Consider the following 22,500-nt stretch of genomic DNA (forward strand, 5'->3'; position numbering starts at 1 on the left):
TTGTCCTGAGTACGCCGATACCCCATATGTTGGGGTAAACCCCTGTTTGGGCACACGGGAGAGCTCGGAAGGGAAGGAGCACTGTTTTACTTTTTCAACGCAGAATTGGCTGGAATTGAGATCGGACGCCATGTCGCGTTTGGAGAGCCCCTGATGTGCCGAAACAGTGGAAACCCCCCAATTATAACTGAAACCCTAATCCAAACACACCCCTAACCCTAATCCCAACAGTAATCCTAACCACACCTCTAACCCTGACACACCCCTAACCCTAATCCCAACCCTATTCCCAACCGTAAATGTAATCTAAACCCTAACCGTAACTTTAGCCCCAACCCTAACCCTAACTTTAGCCCCAACCCTAACTGTAGCCTTAACCCTAGCCCCAACCCTAGCCCTAAACCTAATGGGAAAATGGAAATAAATACATTTTTTTTTATTTTTCCCTAACTAAGGGGGTGATGAAGGGGGGTTTGATTTACTTTTATAGCGGGTTTTTTAGCAGATTTTTATGATTGGCAGCCGTCACACACTGAAAGACGCTTTTTATTGCAAAAAATATTTTTTGCGTTACCACATTTTGAGAGCTATAAATTTTCCATATTTTGGTCCACAGAGTCATGTGAGGTCTTGTTTTTTGCAGGACGAGTTGACGTTTTTATTGGTAACATTTTTGGGCACGTCACATTTTTTGATCGCTTTTTATTCCGATTTTTGTGAGGCAGAATGACCAAAAACCAGCTATTCATGAATTTCTTTTGGGGGAGGCGTTTATACCGTTCCGCGTTTGGTAAAATTGATAAAGCAGTTTTATTCTTCGGGTCAGTGTGATTACAGCGATACCTCATTTATATCATTTTTTTATGTTTTGGCGCTTTTATACGATAAAAACTATTTTATGGAAAAAATAATTATTTTTGCATCGCTTTATTCTCAGGACTATAACTTTTTTATTTTTTTGCTGATCATGCTGTATGGCGGCTCGTTATTTGCGGGACAAGATGACGCTTTCAGCCATGGTTATTTATATCTGTCTTTTTGATCGTGTGTTATTCCACTTTTTGTTCAGCGGTATGATAATAAAGCGTTGTTTTTTGCCTCGTTTTTTTTTTCTTACGGTGTTTACTGAAGGGGTTAACTAGTGGGCCAGTTTTATAGGTCGGGTCGTTACGGACGCGGCGATACTAAATATGTGTACTTTTATTGTTTTTTTTTTTTTATTTAGATAAAGAAATGTATTTATGGGAATAATATTTTTTTTTTTTCATTATTTTGGAATATTTTTTTTTTTTTTTTTACACATTTGGAAAAATTTTTTTTTTACTTTTTTACTTTGCCTCAGGGGGGGACATTACAGATCGGTGATCTGCCAGTTTGCATAGCACTCTGACAGATCACCGATCTGCGAGAAGTGCAGGCTGCTTCACAGTGCCTGCTCTGAGCAGGCTTCTGTGAAGCCACCTCCCTCCCTGCAGGACCCGGATCCGCGGCCATCTTGGATCCGGGTCTGGAGCAGGCAGGGAGGGAGGTAAGACCCTCGCAGCAACACGATCACATCGCGTTGCTCCGGGGGTCTCAGGGAAGCCCGCAGGGAGCCCCCTCCCTGCGCGATGCTTCCCTGCACCGCCGGCACATCGCGATCATGTTTGATCGCGGTGTGCCGGGGGTTAATGTGCCGGTGGCGGTGCGTGACCGCTCCTGGCACATAGTGCCGGATGTCAGCTGCGATATGCAGCCGACACCCGGCGGCGCTCCCCCCGTGAGCGCGGCCGATCGCGTATGACGTACTATCCCGTCGGTGGTCATACGGGCCCACCCCACCTCGACGGGATAGTACGTCAAATGTCGGGAAGGGGTTAAATAAAAGGGGGCTATGTGATATGTAATGGCTGCTCTCCTGCTGTGTGTGATTAGAACGGACATCTGCAGGTTCCTCTCAGTGCTTCAGCTTCCATCTCACAGGCAGCCAGTGTTGCAATAGTATTGCAATACAGCAGAGCTGTGAGAGTTGCAGTTGCTAGTTTATTATGAGACAAAGTTCAGTTCTACTGTTCTATGTTAGTTCTGTGTCTCACACTGGTAACTCCTATTTTTATTAAAAATAAACTCTAGATACACATTCTTATGCATATCAGTATCACGCCCATAGTTCTTAACTTATTTGTGTATAAGGGAAATCATGTGTTTCTCTGGAATAAAGACATCAGATCGCTGATATAACGTTATCATTTCATTCAGCTTCCTATGCTCTACATGCCCATATAGACGACTTGGGAGATGTTGATAATATTGTTGATAATACTGCCAGATTCTTTTTATAGAGGACCTTTTACCAAATTTTTCAGATTGAACTGGACACACAATGCAGTAGAATGCAAAAGCAAATAGCAGACAGAATAAAACTTTTTTCTATTTTGCATCAAATTATTTAGTACTTAAAATGATTTTATCTTTTGTACAGTTCAAGTAGGCAAAGTGGGTATTTCCAGAGAGATTTCACTGGGGGTGTGTACTTCCTCTTTCTGAGGCTTACCAGCATGCCCTCAAAATAACACCGACAGCCTGCTTTCATCACTGCAGAGTGATGACATGCTAGAGCACAATAGAGCTGACAGTGATTAACTGACAGATTCAGCTTTTATCTCTGGCAGTCAGTGTGAGGGGAAGAATAGCACTGCAGAAGTTGAGCCTCACTACAAACACTTCTAGTAGCTCTCCTCTCATATCTCTGCCAATCATAAGCATGCATTCACATAAAAGGGGAAACAAACATGACTTCACTATAGCTTAGAACAGGTTCAGTGTGAGACAACCACACAGGCTGAACTCTTCACTACAGAGTGATTACATGTGCTGATGCAATATATATCTTTTTTTTTTTTTTTTTTTTTTTTTTTTTAAGATGATCGTGCCCAATTCAACATGGAAAATTTGGCAAAAGGTCTTTTTGAAAATAGTGACATCAAAGATGTCACGGTTTGTGTAATTTACAAGGAATGTGCTGTAATATTAGAAATTACATAAAGTAGAAAGTTACAATGATAAAGATGTTGGTAAATTGAACTTTGCAATTTGCGGATATAGTTTGTAATTAACTAGATGATGTTTATATTCTAAGTAATCTGGAGAGAAAACATGGAAATGTTATTCCAATAACGTCTAGCTAATGTTAACATGGCTGGGTATAAAACTATGCTTACCTGCATGCATTAAGAAGTGCTTTCGTGCCAGGAAATATCTGTGACAGCGTTGTGTAACAAGGAATAGCAACTGCATTGTAAAATCCCATCTACACAAAGGAAGTGATCATCAGTATGTTTGTACAGAGACAATAAAACATTGATTGTTCATTATTCAGTCATTGTATTGTACATTCACAGTCAATCTGATTTTACATGAATGAAATACCACCGAAACATCAATAAAAGCGGATCTCAGTCCCAGGTTATTCACACAATAATTATGGAATAGTTACTAAAATGCATTTAAAGGGATACTTCCATCAGAAAGGGATATGCATATTTTGTTAAAACAATGTTTAAAATAAACTTTTTTCTTTTTCAGATTAATTGGCATTTGATTTAGGCAAAACATACATTTATAAATTAGATATGAATTACTGTTCTTTTCTAGCAATGAGAGACAAAAGTCTTGAAAGAGGGCAGCAGGTAATCTCAGTTTGCTGCAGCTGTAATCTAATTAGAATAGTATACAGATTGGAAAATTAGTGGCGTCACTAGCGTCCGATGGGCCCCGATGCATGAATTGGACCTGCACACTTCCATCCTGGTATATACGTCCCTCATCCTGGTATATACGTCCCTCATCCTGGTATATACGTCCCTCATCCTGGTATATACGTCCCTCATCCTGGTATATACGTCCCTCATCCTGGTATATACGTCCCTCATCCTGGTATATATGTCCCTTATCCTTGTCCCTATTCCTGGTATATATATTCCCCTTCCTGGTATATATGTCCCTTATTCTGAATGGACCCCATGCTGGAATATACATCCCCATCCTGGTATATGTCCCCCGTTCTCCCGCTGTTCTTTAATGCATAAAAAATAATAATTATATTCACCTTCCATCCGCTCCTACAATCGAGTTTGTTTTGTTCACATTAGAGAAGCCATTATGATTTTATGACATAATAAAAGTGAAGTTTTATCTACTACTACGTGCTGCTTCACTGGAGGATCTGTCTCTCCTCTTACTTATTTGTATATTTTATTTACATTAATGCGTGCTCATCATTATGTCGTGTCTTTCTTCCCTTTAGTTTCTAGTTTTTGTATACATGATGCAGCACCCTATCTTTGATATTTAAACTGATGGTGCACTCGGTTTCCATGTATACGAAAGCTGCCATGCGCCCCAAGTCACGTGCACAGCTACGGCTAAGTTCACACTAGCGTTGTGCGCCGCTGCGTCGGCGACGCAACGCACAACGCACGCCAAAACGCGGCAAAACGCACGCAAAAACGCTGCGTTTTGCGACGCATGCGTCGTTTTTTGCCGAAAATCGGACGCAAGAAAAATGCAACTTGCTGCGTTTTTTTGGTCCGACGCTTGCGGCAAAAAAGACGCATGTGTGGCACAACGCAACAAAAAAAAACGCATGCGTCCCCCATGTTAAGTATAGGGGGCGCATGACGCATGCGTCGCCGCTGCGTCGCCGACGCAAACCCGACGCACATTAGCTTAACGCTAATGTGAACGTAGCCTACCTTAGCTGTTGGCTTCTGACTGGCCGGCAGGATGTATTGCAGCTCGTGGACTCGACGGGTTTCTGTGCCACAATGCACTTCAGCTGAATGTGTCTGGAAAAACAAACTATGTCTCTCGTGGGGGATATGGTTCCATTCCTAGCACTTAGGGCGCCATACCTTATATTCTATACATTTGGGTTCTATTGGTTTACCAGCCGTATGAGCTATGGTATTGTTTGAGACTATATTATTGGGTGTTTTGTACTAGATGGTTTATGCGGCTATAGCCTTCTCTTAGTATTGATTGCATTTTTTTCTCATATCTACTGCGATTAGGCACCTAGTATTATATATGACATACTGTTTACGATAACCTCTGTGTGAGGGAAATTTATGACTTATTATTAGTTGACATCTATTATATACATGACATTATTTAGAACAGGGGGCCTCAACCTATAGCTTGGGAGCCACATGTGGCTCGCAGTCCCATGAATTGTGGCTTGCGGATGTCTGTCAGCTTGGTGCATTAGCTCCAGGTCTAGCAAACAGGTATGAAGAGCATCACTGAAACTGGGGAATTTTGCAGCCCTGAACAGAAGAGCAGGTCTGGATGCACATATACTGGTCTTAGGGGTTTTGAGATAATTTAAGTATGGTACACTGGAGACAAGATGACACCACCTGTCAGAGGAGATGTTTGAAGCTGGATGTGACTGGGAGTGCTTTATAGGAGAATACTGAATGGGGGTATTGTGGGAACCCCTGGATCTTAAAGGGCACCTGTCACCCCGTTTTTTCCGTATGAGATAAAAATACTGTTAAATAGGGCCTGAGCTGTGCATTGCAATAGTGTATTTTGTGGACCCCGATTCCCCACCTATGCTGCCGAAATACGTTACCAAAGTAGTCGTTTTCGCCTGTCAATCAGGCTGGTCTGGTCAGATGGGCGTGGTGTCTTCCCCCAGATCTTGCTTAGTTTTCCGTTGGTGGCGTAGTGGTGTGCGCATACCCAAGGTCCCGAATCCACTGCACAGGGGAGTGAAAACAGCGCGATGTGCGCTATTTCATTGGTGATCGGTGGGGGCGGCCATCTTCGTTTGGCCGCGCGTGAGCAGAAGCGGCGCTCTGCTGGCCGCGGCTTCTGGAAAATGGCCGCGGGATGCCGCGCGTGCGCAGATGGAGATCGCGGCGGCCATTTTCCTGAAGCCGAGATGCAAACTCTGCTTCAGGAAAATGGCCGCCGCGATCTCCATCTGCGCACGCGCGGCATCCAGCGGCCATTTTCCTGAAGCCGCGGCCAGCAGAGCGCCACTTCTGCGCACGCGCGGCCAAAGGAAGTTGGCCGCCCCCACCGATCACCAATGAAATAGCGCACATCGCGCTGTTTTCACTCCCCTGTGCAGTGGATTCGGGACCTTGGGTATGCGCACACCACTACGCCACCAACGGAAAACTAAGCAAGATCTGGGGGAAGACACCACGCCCATCTGACCAGACCAGCCTGATTGACAGGCGAAAACGACTACTTTGGTAACGTATTTCGGCAGCATAGGTGGGGAATCGGGGTCCACAAAATACACTATTGCAATGCACAGCTCAGGCCCTATTTAACAGTATTTTTATCTCATACGTAAAAAACGCAGTGACAGGTGCCCTTTAATATACTGTTTTGGGGTGATTTTTGTGGAAAAGCTTTGGTTACCATTATGTCTGTAATGGGGGCTTTGGTTGCCATTATTGGAGGGGGGGCGGGAGCTGAATGTGGCTCACAACCCTCTCTGAAGGCTGGATGTGGCTTGTGACCCTCTCTCAGAGCTGAATGTGGCTCTCAAGGTCAGAAACGTTGGGGACCTCAGATTTAGAATAACCTCCTTGTGAGGATATTGTGTGTCTCATCATTACTTGACATATATTACTAATTTAGTGTTTGGTGTATGTTGCCGTTTATATACTGAATATATTATTGCTAGGAGTTATGTTACAAACTTATGATAAAAAGCATCCAGTCATGACCAATTATCAAAAATAATTGTGGCCCATGTTTGTACTTTAATCATATGTATTTCAGGTTTTGCACTTGTTTTAACGAATGGTACATTAGTAAAATTTGTAATTTTGAGGTGTGTTGCATCACCATTGTATGTATTTTCTTCTCTTTTGTTGAATGTCCATCCGGTTGTGGTCGCGACCTCTGCAGACATCGTGTAAACAGGGAAATATTAAGGAGAATGTGTATAATAATCAGCAAAGTGAGGAGGTACAAGCAGGACAAATCTAGGTTTGTATACCACAATTCTGTACATTACTAATATGGAGCTTTCACTTGAAATAGATCTGTTTAAAAATAAAAAAGAAATCTTGTTTGAAATGGATTGAATAACTGATACACTTCTATTACAGATTTGTTCATATTGACTTTAATGATTTAAGAAAAGGCTCAAGCAACAATCCTTTGTGTTTTTTAGCTAAAAAAATGAATTGCAACTGTATCAGTTTGTTAAATCATCGAAGTCAATGTAAACAGATGTGTTTTAAAGTATATCAGTTATTCAAGCCATTTGAAACCGATCATGTTTGTGGAAACATTTTAGATGACTGCTGAACATGTGAACTCAGCCTTAAGTTGTGCGATGCTGGGCTACTGGAAAGTTGGGAGACAACCAATGCATGTATATCTCCATACTGTTACCATATAGGTTTCTATATGCAAAAATGATAGCCAGCAATGTTATCTACTCACAAAAACATGAAAATACTGCTCGATGTACAGGATGCATGAAGCGTCAAAATGTTTCTAATTTGGACTCACATCAGTGTCCCCAAAAATGATCTAAAATATGACTTACTTGGAGGTAGCAGATGACAAATAACCCCTCTAAAAAGTGACCTTAGAGGCAGTCACCCAGCAGACTCTTAACCCAAGCTCACTTTTGCCTGCTTCTGTCACTCTTCACACTATAGAAGTGTTTTGCCATAATACGGTTTGCAAGTCAATCACATAATAGTGGTTGGTACAACCACTAAGACTCCTCAAAAAAATTGTGACAACAGGCTAGTTTAAGTTCCATTCACAATCAGGGAGCAAGAAGTAGAAGCCTTTTTTCAAAGGGAATTAAGCTCCAAAAACAGATTTCGGTAGATAACTGTTGAACAAAAATTGTCCAGCCTACAGCCATCTCCCTGACTTTCATATAAAGAAGCTCTCCTGTGTTCCCCATCAAAGAATAATTGGCAGACTTCTCTGGTAACGGCTTATCTCACAGAGCATAATAAAGATTAGCTACTGGATCCTTCCCTCCCGTGACACCATGTAATGGGTGAAGAGTCAAAGGGCCCTCATACATGTTAGATTGCAGTCCGATTCCACCAATATTGGCAAATTTAGCAGATTTAGTTTAATTTATATGCCTTTAGGGTGATGTGAATTCTATAAACACTGACTATCATCAGGAACAACCCTGCTTTGTAACTCCTGGATCAGCCTTATGTAGGAGCAGAATCTACTATAGTGATGAATGTGACCCCAACAGATCACGAGTGCATACCTCAAAGTTACATGATGCATCAGCTTTTAAAGACAGGTTAATGACATAAAAACCTAGCTCTTAAAACTACCTTAGTCCATACTAAATTTCCAAATTCATTAAAAGAATGCTAACCCCTTAGTGACAGAGCCAATTTGGTACTTAATGACCAGGCCAATTTTTACAATTCTGACCACTGTCACTTTATAAGGTTATAGCTCTGGAACACTTCAACAGATCCCACTGATGAGTTTTTTCATGACATAATGTACTTCATGTTAGTGGTAAAAATGTATTTGCTATAACTTCTGTTTATTTATCAAAAAATAGAAATTTGGAAAATTTTGCAATGTGCAAATTTTTAATTTTTGTACACTTAAATCAGAGAGTGGTGTCATACAAAATAGTTAATAAATAACATTTCCCACATGTCTGCATTACATCAACACAGTTTTGGATCAATTGTGTTTTTTTTTTTTTTTAGGAGGTTATAAGGGTTAAAAGTTGACCAGAGATTTCTCATTTTTCCAACACAATTTACAAGACAACTTTTGTTAGGGACCACCTCACATTTGAAGGGAGTTTGAGGGGTTAATATAAAAGAAAATACCCAAAAGTGACACCATTCTAAAAACTGCACCCCTCAAGAAAATGGACCACAAAATTTGTTGTACAATTTCTCCCAAGTAAGCCAATACACTGTATGTGGGGAAAAGCAAAATTGGCTGGAATCATGTCATGTTTTAGAGACCCCCTGATATACCTGAACAGTGGACCCCCCCCCCCCAATTCTAACTCCAACCCCAACACATCCCTAACCCTAATCCCATCCCTAACCATAACCTAACCGTAATCCAAACCCCAACCCTAACTTTAGCCCAACTCTACCCCTAATGGAAAAATGGAAAGAAATACATTTTAATACTTTAACCTATCTAAATGGGGTGATAAAGGGGGGTTTGATTTACTATTTTTTCTATTTTGATCACTGTGATAGACCCTATCACAGTGATCAAAATGAACCAATAGGAAAAAATTTTCCTATTGTTGCCGGCCGACAGACCTCGGTGGGCGCACTGCGCATGCACCCGCCATTTTCTCCCAGAAGACGACCCAGGAGGTCCGGGGTACTCGATGGGGGGTTGCAGGACAACGGAGGTACCAGAGGGGATCGGTGGACCTGATTGCACATCAGAGGAGAGAGAAATTAAATCGGAAATCTGACTTTTTGTTGCGGTCGCCGTTATTCTGTTAATAATGGCGTTCGCAACACTGGGGTTGGTAAAAACCAACCCGAATCATGTTCTCTGGGGTCTCAGCTACCCCCCAGTAGCCGAGACCCTGGATGAATTCTGACACTGGGGGGCGCTATACACTTATTTTTCAGCGCCGTTAAAAAGAATTTGGAATTTTGATAAACTATTCTTTTGTTCAGCTGGATGATGTTTATATGTTGATGCCAGGGGCATCTGGCAGAAACTTTCAAATAGAGAACACAGAGGCGCTCAGCAAAGGGTTCCAGTGTATGGGATCCTTTTGTCAGGAATCTCTAAAGCAATTCCCTCAAGGAGCATAGAGAAAAAAAAACAGAGAAAAAGACAAGAGAGAAGAAGACGACCACTAAAAGGTTGATCAAAATTGAAAAAAAAAAAAAGTCCAATCAAGGGGAAAAAAATAGCTCTTTTCCCTCCCACAAGAAATAGCACTGCATTTTACTTGTCTATGGTTGTGCCTGGTATTTTAGCGCCTGGTATTTTAGCTTATTTGTCAACTCCATTCTAGTGAATTAGTCTAGTACCAGACAAAGCCCAATATCTAATCTCCAGATGTCTTGGGATCATTACATGCTAAGCTGCAGGATCTGCTGATCTATTGGGAAAGGTCACCTATTTACTGCTTCCCGAAGGCAGAATCTAACAAGCCGGTTCTTTGTTTGGCCTTGGGATAAGCAGCAGTCCAAAGTGTCCTACAACAGTTTGTCTCCGTATCCTACTAAATAAGCACTCACATTAGGAAGATTAAAATAGGGTTTTAGCGCTAGAAACAATTTTCTAGACTACTATTTAATTACAAACATCCTATGGAGTTTGATTAGTTCTGTTCATTATAAAAGTAAGACAGAAATTGAATTTTCAGTTCAAAATAGTAGTGCTATGTTATTATACTGGTAAAAGATTATCTACCTGCCCCTGAGGAATTTCATCCTTCTTCTCTCTGTCCATCATTGGTATGGGGGAAATACCAAGCCTTTTCATTTCATCACCCTTTAAAATAGAAATCCATGTACTCTATCAATAATCACACATAAAGCTGTTGTAAGATTTCATTACTGCCAACTCCAACGTGCATGAACCTAAGACGTTGAGAACTTCATAAAAACCAGATCACACTAAGAATATAAATAGGTACGTGTATACAACACCTGAATCCGCCTTCTACAACCCCTGGCAAAAATTATGGAATCACCAGCCTTGGAGGATGTTCATTCAGTTTTTTAATTTTGTAGAAAAAAAGCAGATCACAGACATGGCATAAAACTAAAGTCATTTCAAAAGGCAACTTTCTGGCTTTAAGAAACACTAAAAGAAATCAAGAACAAAAAATGTGGTAGTCAGTAATGGTTACTTATTTAACCAGGCACATGAAAAATTTATGGAATCACTCAATTCTGAGGAAAAAATTATGGAACCATGAAAAACAAACAAATGCATGTTCTCTTCAGGCAGTCATCTTTATAAATCTCATTGGAACGGCACCAATCAAAAGTTCCAGCATCATCACCTTGCCCAATGCAGATTCGCGATTTATCACTGAATATGACTTTCATCCAGTCATCCACAGTCCACAATTGCTTTTCCTTAGCCAGTTGTAACCTTGGTTTTTTCTGTTTAGGTGTTAATGATGGCTTTCGTTTAGCTTTTCTACATGTTTCCTTTAGGCGGTTTCTTACAGTTCGGTCACATGTTGACTCCAGTTTTCACCCATTTGTTTTGTTGTGCATTTCCTGTTTTGGAGACATATTGCTTTAAGTTTCTGCTCTTGGCGCTTTGATGTCTTCTTTGGTCTACCAGTATGTTGGCCTTTAACAACCTTCCCATGTTGTTTGTATTTGGTCCAGATTTTAGACACAGCTGACTGAACAACCAACATCTTTTGCAACATTGCGTGATGATTTACCCTCTTTTAAGAGTTTGATAATCCTCTCCTTTGTTTCAATTGACATCTTTCGTGTTGGAGCCATGATTTATGTCAGTCCACTTGGTGTAACAGCTCTCCAAGGTGTGATCTCTTCTTTTTAGATGCAGACTAACAAGCAGATCTAATTTGATGCAGGTGTTATTTTTGGATATGAAAATTTACAGGGTGATTCCATAATATTTTCCTCAGAATAGAGTGATTTCATAATTTTCCCCTATGCTTGGTTAAAAAAAAGTAACTATTACTGACTACCACATTTTTTGTTCTTGATTTCATTTAGTGTTTCTTAAAACCAGAAAGTTGCCATTTGAAATGACTTTAGTTTTGTGCCATGTCTGTGATCTGCTTTTTTTTCTACAAAATTAAACAACTGAATGAACATCCTCCAAGGCCGGTGATTCCAAATTTTTGCCAGGGGTTGTATATGTAAAAAAGGAGCAAATTAAAAATTGATATATTTTAGTAGATAAACTATTTTGACATAAGTTCGGAGTGTGTTACACCATACAAAACCTGCCTGTTCTATAAAGTAGATGAGTTGTGAGCTGCTAAATACATAGGATAAGATCATGTCACACACTATCATTAGAACATAGCTATGGTCATCCACTGTTGCGCTCTTAATTCTGTAAGTACTCTACATACGACAGTTCCCAAAGGTACTTGTATTCATTTCCAAAAACTTACCTCTGCCCAGAATTCAGCATATATGTCATCAGCGATCATTCTAGTTACCGGCCAAAATTTTGTCACAGAGCAAAGGTCACATGCTGTCATCATTAAACCTATTAAACGATCCCTGAAACAAAACAAGATACAGAGCTTAATGATACAAAAATCTATCAGATATATATAACTGTACACAGAGTATAATTATAGTAATGGCCCTTTTTGGTTGTTTATATTTAAAGGTTTGTTTATTGGACAAGTAGTGTATATTGTGTATCTGTTTTCTATCCCAAGTAAAGAATTAATGTAACTTCAAAAGTTATTTCAGTGCTACAAAGTATTTATGATAATGTGGACTGGTGGATCTGGTGGAAAAGCTTAAAAGGTTGTCCCACAACTACATTTCTCTTTTAGACCTCACAGAACTTTTTTTTTCAGTTTGAATCATTTAATAAGCAAATGGTCGACTGATAATGAGGTTACAAACTTGTTGTTGCGCCTCCTGGAATAGTTTTGATTTCTTTCTTAGAACTTTTTACGTATTGTATCCAGTATTAGAGAAAAGAAGTGGTTTCTAGTATACCATTTCTTATTGGCTGGTCTGAAGAAATACCCCATGTACTTAAAAGATCTGTGTTACGACTCATACGGGACAACACACACTGAATAGTTTCAGGACTTTCTGAGAGTGAATCACAGAACACAAGGGTGCAAATGTAACGGCAATGTCTTCACACAGGGTTTAAAAAAATATTATATATATATATATATATATATATATACATACATACAGTATATATATATATATATATCTTTGAAGTTAAAATAAAGTAACAGAAGAAAATACTTAGCCAGTAGCCCCTGATATTAGGCAAATTTGATTTGTGTCCTGAGCCAAATTCTACATTTTGAATTTAGCGACCACTGTGTCATGTCATACATAACTCAGTTTTATTACCTGTGCACTTGGTTGTTGAAGTTTAGGGCCCCTGTTTGGTGAAGCTCTTCCAGATGTTTTCTATTTCCAAAGTACAGTGCAAGGTCTGTGGCAATAATGGCTTTGCGGATTATCTCTAATACTTGCTCATACTCGTTGGAACTTAAGTTAGAGAAGATATTGTGCCCTTCCAGCTATGTGAAACAATAAACATAGATAAACAGCACAATGTCCTATGATTTCCACTGATACATTCAAATTCAAAGTAGGTTCTTTACTCTCTAGATCTCATCTATAGAAAACTAAAAAGTATGAGAGATGGTATCTTATTAGAGAAAAGACATATTTAAAATTTCATATATGAATATTGGATACCATGGTCTGTCCTATATATTGTACATTGAAAAGTTCCAATCAGGAATAGGGGTGCATCATTTTATATTAGCACTATGAATTAGAGGGGTTGTCCGGGACCTTTATATTGATGGCCTATCCTTAGGATATGTCATCAATGTCTGATTGGTGTTGGTGTGACACCAGGTAGCCCTGCTGATCAGCTGTTCCAGGTACTGCCCAGAGGTGCTCAGCTGCAGAGCCATTTGGCACGGCAAACCTCAGTCAACTGTACAGTGGCGGCTCCCTGGTACTTTTTTATCTGCCTCCTATTTTAATCAATAGGAGGTGGATGTGCAGTACCCGTCTGCAATATACAGTTGATGGAGCCATGCTGTGCAGCTCTGCACCTGAGCATTTCTGGCCTCCGCCAACATCAGAAACAGCGGTGACTAATCTCATCAGATGTTAATGACCTAACCAAACAATAGGCCATGAATGTAAAGTCTTGGAAAACCCCTTCAAGGATTCACTCTGTATTTACTAAGCGATTTTTTCCACCTTCTTGCAGGAATCCCATCACTTATAATACAAGGAACAAAATAAAAGAAAAGTGATGACAAAGTTCTTGTCTCCTAATGTTTGATGGTGTCCAAAAGTGTCTATTTTTATACCATTACTCATACCCTACTACTACATAGACGCAAGTGTATGACCTACCTATATGTAATGTTTGTAGAAATGCTTTCTTTATATTTGCCATGCTATTTTTGTGAATAATTTCATGCAAATATAATTCCATATGTGAAAAGATGCCCACCAATTAATATACTGTTACTTAGCTTCCCTTCCTCTAAGGACAACATAACCCTTCAAAATTTTATAAACGTTACAATATATCTAATTGGTTGTATCTTTAAATGAAATCAATTGTTGCTTAAATACAATTTCTCAGTGTCTAAAGTTCTGTTCATCAAATGTTTGGATGAAAAGGAGGAGAAAACCTTTCACTGAGGAATATAAACTCTAAAAAAAATAAAAAATAAAAACAGAGTAGATCTCCCGGACATCATGGAAAAGGCATAGCCTAAGATTTCATCTTCTGGCCTGGGATTTCACCTCAATTCGGAGACTTGTTCTACTTCACTCCATTGTGGTGCAAGATAAAACTATTCGGGTGGATTCAGACACCATACATTTTGCTGCAGACATTTCTTGGTCTGTCACATCACTGCCTCCAACAGATCAGGTTTTCAAGATTTCCCTAGTATTGCACAGGTGATACAATTAATTTTCAAGGCATCAAAAATTTATAAAAAAAAAACAAACCATGATCTGTTGGGTTTCACGAGGACTGGAGTTTGGAAAGCACTGATCTAAGGGGTAATGTTTCTCCTTGCGGAGAGTGCCAAGCTGGAGTAAGGGGACTTATAGACCATGTAATGCTCCTCTAGGAAATTAAATATGCAAGAGAGGAAGAGGACTTGTACTCTGCTACCACTCAATCTGAATGGAACGTGCAGAAATCCATGTGATTGTCACCAAAACAACCCCATTCAGATAAATGGAATGGATGTTGAGTTGCCAAAATGTATGCAACAAACATTTTCTCATTTTAAATCTACTCTCAAGAGAAAATTGTGATGAAAGCAGCAGCCACTTTTTTTTTTTGTTAATCCCCTCAGATAGTTGGGAGGTACTTGGATTGCATGACCAAACATAAAGCACCTGTGTGGCACAGGTCAGAGTTTGACTTCAAAATCATTGTCTTGTTAAAAAGCATGTTAAATGGTTAATTTCAGGACCTAATGCTACACAAGGCTTCTTCTAATAGTCACAATCACTGCTTTCTAAGGAAGCCAAATTAATGTAATGTTACATCTTGCTACTTTTACCTGGCTCCCTGGAGAACATTTTCACTGTTCTTACCTGCAGAATTGACACCGTTTGGGAGAAGTGGTGTTGCTCCATTGTTGAGGTGGAATATAATGCTGCCAAGGGATGATCAAATTTTTGTAAGTAGCTGTTCGTGTACCCCCGGTGATCTAGGTCATGACATAAGCATGCTATCAAGAGCCCTTTTCTCTAGAACAAAAAGAAGAATATTAAATAAAAGAAAATAGTTGTACGGCATATTTTACATCACATACTTGAAATTGATTATGCATTATGTATTATGTTTGTATAAAAGAATAAAACACCTTAACTGTAGATTTAAGACAAACATGGAAGAGCGTGGCATGAGAAGCACCAGGTGGTTTAATTGGGATGTTTCAATGAAAGGTGGGGGGACTGTCAGTCCACTTATGTTGTTTATCCCCTGCAATGCACGTGTGGCCTACAATAAGTGGGTCGCACTATTCAAACGATGCATGCTAGATTAAACAAGCATCGTCACAATGTACGCAATGGGTTTCAACAACATAGTGTGTCCAAAAATTTTTGCACTTTCCATCAAAAAGATCCAAAATTCTTAAAACTTATATAGATCAAGTAGCTGTTACTGTTCTGAATCACTTAGCAGCTGGATAAAGAAAGAAAGTTTCAGGATCTTTAAATTGGGTCCTGAGGGTCTGCATTTAACCATTGAGAATGTGGCTAAGTAACAGTAGTCAGGATAAAATAAATGCACTGTATGGTAATGATTAGAAAAGGATAGGAGGAAAGGATTGAATGTGCATTTCCTCATCAGATTGCAGATGCTAAGCAGGTAGAGGCTGGGTCAGCACTAGCATGGGGGACTGGCTGGGAATCCCTGGTTATGACATTTATAAAGAAAGAAGACAAAAGGGATCAATTCATATTTGCTTTGTGTTCTTACAGTTTTTAAATAAGAATTTTGTATGCTACAGCATAATCTGTTAGTATTTTTAGATTGTGTATGATAAATATTTTTCAAAAAACATTTTGTAAAAAATGTTTTGCAGGTGATTATATTTTTTGAGCAATTTTTGACTATTTGTTTTTTTGTCTTGCAGCATTTCAGAGAGCTGACCGCTTGTATAGAAAGGGTTAATCGACATCATTGAATGCTTCCATCCTATTGGTCACTTCACTACCCCTATTTAATGTGTCACTTCCTATACCGTCTGTAAATCCACCTGAGGAAGGTAGCAGTCCGCTGCTGAAACGTGTAATGGTTTAATAAAAGGTTTGTTTACCAATAATCTATTGCAGTGTGCTCTATAGCCATAACGCTCCTTAAATTGACCACATACATATTTTTTCCAAATAACTGTAGATTTAAGGCACTTAAATCATAAATCAATAAAACCCCAGAATCTGAACTAATGCACCTGATAATAACTATAGGGTAATACTATTTTTTACCATATTATACCTTATCGGATTTGAAACCACAGCATTTAAAAAACAATTGCTTAAGATTTAGGTTTGTGAAAATCCAAATTATTGTACAAATTAATGTATCTCACACATCACGCGTTTATGCAAGGTGTATGCAAATTGTAATTAATTCACTTATACCCTCAATCCTTGTAATTTTAAGCTAAAAAGCAGATCATAAACACCCACCTAAAGACACACTAAAAGGGTTTAGGTGTGTGTAAATTGTAATAAATAATACACAATATGAGCAAACATAGAAAATGATGTCTTACCTCCAAATCGGTGAATAATTCTTTGTTATGTTGTAAGATAGCATACATGCAGTGCGATACTGTTACTGCATGTTTCCAATTATGATAGGGTACTCGCCGATAATTCTTCTTCACCGACATAGTGAAACGACACAGCTTTTCAAGTTCAAAGCTTCAAAGAAAAACAATGCAGGAATCAAAACTAGTCATCAATTAACATTTAGACAGCACTATGTGTTCTATGGCGGGAGTTTCCAAACTGGATATGTGAATCCTGGCATATAAGTTAGGCCATTTACACATGTCCTTCTTTTACTTGTTTCTAAGGGTCTGCTCGCACTGCATTTTCTAGTGTGTCCATATCTTCATTCAGGTCTTCTGTCTGATTCCTTGAAAAATGTGAATTAGACGTATTCCCGATGGAGTAATTAAATAAAATAAGGCAAAAGGGGCCTAAGCCATGAAATTTTGGTATCCATTTGTGCTCCTTTCCAGCAGTACCTTGTCAAACAGGTGCAAAAACTTAAAAGCTTAGTAGGCAATTCTCTTGGCTTTGTCCATCTTTTCAGATAAGGACAGCCAGGAATGTGCACAAGCGGAGCCCAAAGTGTCACAATTTTGCCACCTTTTGCCTTATTTAACTCAATTACTTAATCTGGAAAATGTCAATCTTCCATTTTTTGGAAATTCAGATGGACCTCCCTGCCAAATACATGAATGCTCTGCTCTGCAAAATGAAGTGTTAAAGATACCCAGAAAACAGACATCGCAAGATGCATAATACAAGATATTTAACAAACATGGCAAAGATGCGGATGTCATCTGTTGGCCGTCCATCACCTTTGGGCGCTAAGGTTATTAAATAATCCCAAAAAACACTATTATATTTTTTTGCTTGTGCTAGGTTTTATGTTATTGGTATGACAAACTGTACAACTTGGAAAGATCTTTATGTCTGGTAAATTTACTTTATTCAGTGCTACTAATGTAGTAAAAAGGACAACTGTGTTACACATTTATCAAGGAGAACCTTGGTCTGTAAGAAAAAGAAGCAAAGAACTACTAACAAAAGGGTCATTCCATGTCAAGTGGACCAGTGGTCCCCACTCGACCTCCGATTTTGCTGAAAATTTATAAGGATGTACATGTATGTTTGAAAAGAGGTTCTGTAAATTTTTAGGGCCAGATCTCAAATACATTGGGCACTGTTGACCTTTCACTGGAGGTTCAACCAAGCCTGCGGCTTCAGCTAAGAGGATTTTGCAAACTTTGGCACATAGCCATTAGAGTTCTATACTGGCTATGATGCTGAAATTTGGCATACTAGCTCAACTTTTGCTGCTAAACACGATAAAATTATTACCGGCTATGACAAAACAATATTTTGGCCGCAATTTTGTGTCAAAGTAGCTTGAAAACGCGTCGCATAAAATTTATGCCAAACTTTGCCCATATATAACTCAAGACCAAAAACCAATAGTAACTGGTGCTTTGCCCTGTACACCAAACATCTACATGACTTTGCATTGCTGCAATATCACGGTCAAAGCATATGTATTTGTGGAAATATTCACACCCACATATGATGAAAAACTTAAAAAAAACGAATTTTACCTATTTTTAGGTCAAATTTCTCAAAAAGGGTACCCCTAAAATATATTAATTCTGATATCATTAGAAAGAGCACATTTTTCTCTACAAGGATCATTGGTTTTTTTTTTTTTGAGTCTCTCAGTTTAAGAAATGAAAAATGCCACTGAACATGGTGTTATTTATTAATACGCAATGAATGGTAACTGCACTATTCAAACCCTTGCGTTGGTCCATGGTGGTTATACCACAACCAATTCCCTAAGAATTGGTATTATAATCCTATTAAGAATTGTAATAATGCTGTCTTTCGAGAATTGGCAGCCCCATCGCCTAGGAGCCATGGCCGATAGCCGTGCAAGGCGAGCCTTGGGCGGTCTCTTTATCGCAGGTTCCGAAGCCTGAGGGTGGGTGTCTTTGCCTAGGATCCCAAGCCTAATATTGGGTATCTTTTGTTGGTTCCCAAGCCATAATGTTCAGTCTAAGTGGTCTGGAATTGTTGCTGAATTTGCAACATAATCGGTTCAGAGAAGCTGTATTGTCGACCCATTGCTGTTGCAGCTGGTGCTGGAATTATTGCAATGATTGACTGCTCGGGAATCCAGCATGTATCATTTCTCACAGGCCAGTGAAAGAAGCTAGCTGGTCCATGAGGATGCATAAAATTTATTAATGCATCATGCTCGTCGACTGAAATTTCAGAAATATTTCCAATCCACCAGTTCCTATCGTAAATGCAGGCAATGTATTGCCCTGGCTGGAGGTTTGCAATTGGCACAAAAGGCATTTCTGATCTGACAGATCTATCTACATGGGCAATGAAAGATGATGGGTCATTTGACACCCTTGAAATGCGAATCTTTTTGTCATCAATTGGCACAAACTGATGATTTTCTTTTGTTCCAGCAATTGTATGTCCATCTTTGAACCTTTCCTCTTGAACTACCCGTATTTCGCCAATTTTTTCTTTTGGAACAAAAAAAAACTTGATTCCATGCAGTTGCTCGTTGCAAAAGTTGAATAAATCCACCGGGGTCAGTATTTGGTTTTCAGTTGGGCGTTGAAGACTGGCACGAGCTGCCAACCTCTTTGCTGTCCCTCCAATCCCATCACAGGGCGACTTTCCATGACTGGTATCAAAAAAATTCCATTCAGCGCTGATATTGCAATCAGCATTGTGGTGGCACAAGTTGAGAAAATTTTTGAAATTTTTGTACTGGGCTGCAGATCCATCGCTGAAGTAGAGGATATGATGAATCCCATAGATGAGAGTCTTGAGATACTCCACAATTACTGTTAAGAAAGTGTGGACTGCAACTGTGTCATGTCGTGAGCAATCACTGATTATGCACAAGCTGATGTTCTGCGCAGCTTCACCATTTAACTCCTTGAAGTAAATTACAAATGGGTGTACTGTAGCTTGACTATTTTCCCAGTGGAAACCTTGAATGGCATCTTGAACAATAAATGAGTAATTTTCAGCAAAGTCCATAAGGATCACAAGCTCTCCAGGTCTCAGATTTTCCTTCAACATTTTCAGATAGCCACTTTGATGCTTGCTGATGTAGTGATGGCTACAAAGTTTAGAAATTTTCAAAACCAATTCTTCAATGAAATCTTCTATAGTCAGTTGTTTGGCATCAAGCGTGTCTCGATCAGTGTGAATCCATTGTTTGAACTCAATAATATCTTCAGGGTCACTGTTGACAAACACATTGACTAGAAATTCTTTTAAAACTTCAGGACCCGGGCATTTATCACAACGGCCAAGCATACAGTCCTTGGATTCAATTCCACAGATCATTTTGCATATGAGCGCTTTGTAGTCATCATTGATTGGGCATGCTGCAAGCATTAGTTTGACATTTTGGTGAATGGTACTCACACAAACGGAATGTGTTCCAGCAGATCCAACGGTTACGCACCACTTTGGCCGAAGCTCACAAAACTTGGAAAATCCAATTTCAGGGCCATTCCGATCCCGATAGGCAACAAACATTTCCCTCATATTGCTCAGTAAGGCTACGTTCACATTTGCGTTGTGCGCCGCAGCGTCGGCGCCGCAACGCACAACGCAAACAAAAACGCAGTTGCGTTTTGAACAAAAAACGCTGCGTTTTGCGCCGCATGCGCCCCCCCAAAATCTATACAATGTTTTGCATATTTATTGGAAAACGCATGCGTCGTACAACGCACCACGACGCAAGTACTTGCGTCGTCTGTGTTGTCAATACAAATCAATGGGAAAAAAGGCGCATCGACGACGCAAAAGCGACGCAAACACAATGCATGCGTTTTTTAAAAAGTCAGCGCCGCAAAAAAAATGCAACATGTTGCGTTTGCCGCGCCCTGACAGGTGCGCCCTAACGCCGCATGCGGCGTACGACGCACCAAAACGCATGACAACGCATGTACATGCGGCGCCATGCGGCCCCAATGTTAAAGATATGGCCGCACGACGCATGCATTTTGTTGCGGCGACGACGCTGCGGCGCACAACGCAAATGTGAACGTTGCCTAATAGCCGCTTTTGCATCTGCTTTTTTTCTCCTGCTATTCGCACTGATACATAGTCTTTTTTACCAGGGCACATTCGACTGAATTCATCATCCTCAAAAAATGCCTGCACCTTTTTCTTCACTTCCTCAGAAACTTTCTTGCCACACTTGATTCTAGGTAAGGCTAAGATCCCATGTTCACATTTAAGCTTTCGAGCTTGTTTGACCATTCGTTCAGAGACACCGAATTCTTCTGATATAGCCTTAATGGACCAACTTTTAGGTGCCAATGTCAAGATTTGGACCTTTTTAGACAGCAATGGGCCGACAATACAGCTTCTCTGAACCGATTATGTTGCAAATTCAGCAACAATTCCAGACCACTTAGACTGAACATTATGGCTTGGGAACCAACAAAAGATACCCAATATTAGGCTTGGGATCCTAGGCAAAGACACCCACCCTCAGGCTTCGGAACCTGCGATAAAGAGACCGCCCGAGGCTCGCCTTGCATGGCTATCGGCCATGGCTCCTAGGCGATGGGGCTGCCAATTCTCGAAAGACAGCATTATTACAATTCTTAATAGGATTATAATACCAATTCTTAGGGAATTGGTTGTGGTATAACCACCATGGACCAACGCAAGGGTTTGAATAGTGCAGTTACCATTCATTGCGTATTAATAAATAACACCATGTTCAGTGGCATTTTTCATTTCTTAAACTGAGAAACTCCAAAAAAAAAAAAACCCAATGATCCTTGTAGAGAAAAATGTGCTCTTTCTAATGATATCAGAATTAATATATTTTAGGGGTACCCTTTTTGAGAAATTTGACCTAAAAATAGGTAAAATTCAGTTTTTTTAAGTTTTTCATCATATGTGGGTGTGAATATTTCCATAAATACATATGCTTTGACCGTGATATTACAGCAATGCAAAGTCATGTAGATGTTTGGTGTACAGGGCAAAGCACCAGTTACTATTGGTTTTTGGTCTTGAGTTATATATGGGCAAAGTTTGGCATAAATTTTATGCGACGCGTTTTTCAAGCTACTTTGACACAAAATTGTGGCCAAAATATTGTTTTGTCATAGCCGGTAATAATTTTATCGTGTTTAGCAGCAAAAGTTGAGCTAGTATGCCAAATTTCAGCATCATAGCCAGTATAGAACTCTAATGGCTATGTGCCAAAGTTTGCAAAATCCTCTTAGCTGAAGCCGCAGGCTTGGTTGAACCTCCAATGAAAGGTCAACAGTGCCCAATGTATTTGAGATCTGGCCCTAAAAATTTACAGAACCTCTTTTCAAACAGATGTACATCCTTATAAATTTTCAGCAAAATCGGAGAAGGTCGAGTGGGGACGATTTTTAAAACTGGTCCACTTGATGTGGAATGACCCAAAATAAACATTTTCTAAAGACACCAGGGCTTC

At 39.7% G+C, this 22,500-nt stretch overlaps 1 protein-coding gene across 3 annotated transcripts in view; it reads right to left on the bottom strand.

Annotated features, from left to right (window-relative positions):
• Nucleotides 1–22,500, bottom strand: part of PDE10A (phosphodiesterase 10A) — a 519,247-nt gene that overhangs the window by 11,831 nt on the left and 484,916 nt on the right. For all 3 annotated transcript variants that reach the window (XM_077289174.1, XM_077289173.1, XM_077289175.1), the window contains exons 16-21: nucleotides 17,000–17,150; nucleotides 15,309–15,464; nucleotides 13,068–13,240; nucleotides 12,128–12,239; nucleotides 10,426–10,506; nucleotides 3,201–3,289 (exon numbers count right to left, since the gene is read on the bottom strand). In XM_077289174.1, coding sequence (XP_077145289.1) covers nucleotides 3,201–3,289; nucleotides 10,426–10,506; nucleotides 12,128–12,239; nucleotides 13,068–13,240; nucleotides 15,309–15,464; nucleotides 17,000–17,150 — 762 coding nt within the window. The remainder of the gene's footprint in view (nucleotides 1–3,200; nucleotides 3,290–10,425; nucleotides 10,507–12,127; nucleotides 12,240–13,067; nucleotides 13,241–15,308; nucleotides 15,465–16,999; nucleotides 17,151–22,500) is intronic.

This window comes from Ranitomeya variabilis, chromosome 2, assembly GCF_051348905.1.
Source record: "Ranitomeya variabilis isolate aRanVar5 chromosome 2, aRanVar5.hap1, whole genome shotgun sequence".
NCBI lineage: Eukaryota > Metazoa > Chordata > Amphibia > Anura > Dendrobatidae > Ranitomeya > Ranitomeya variabilis.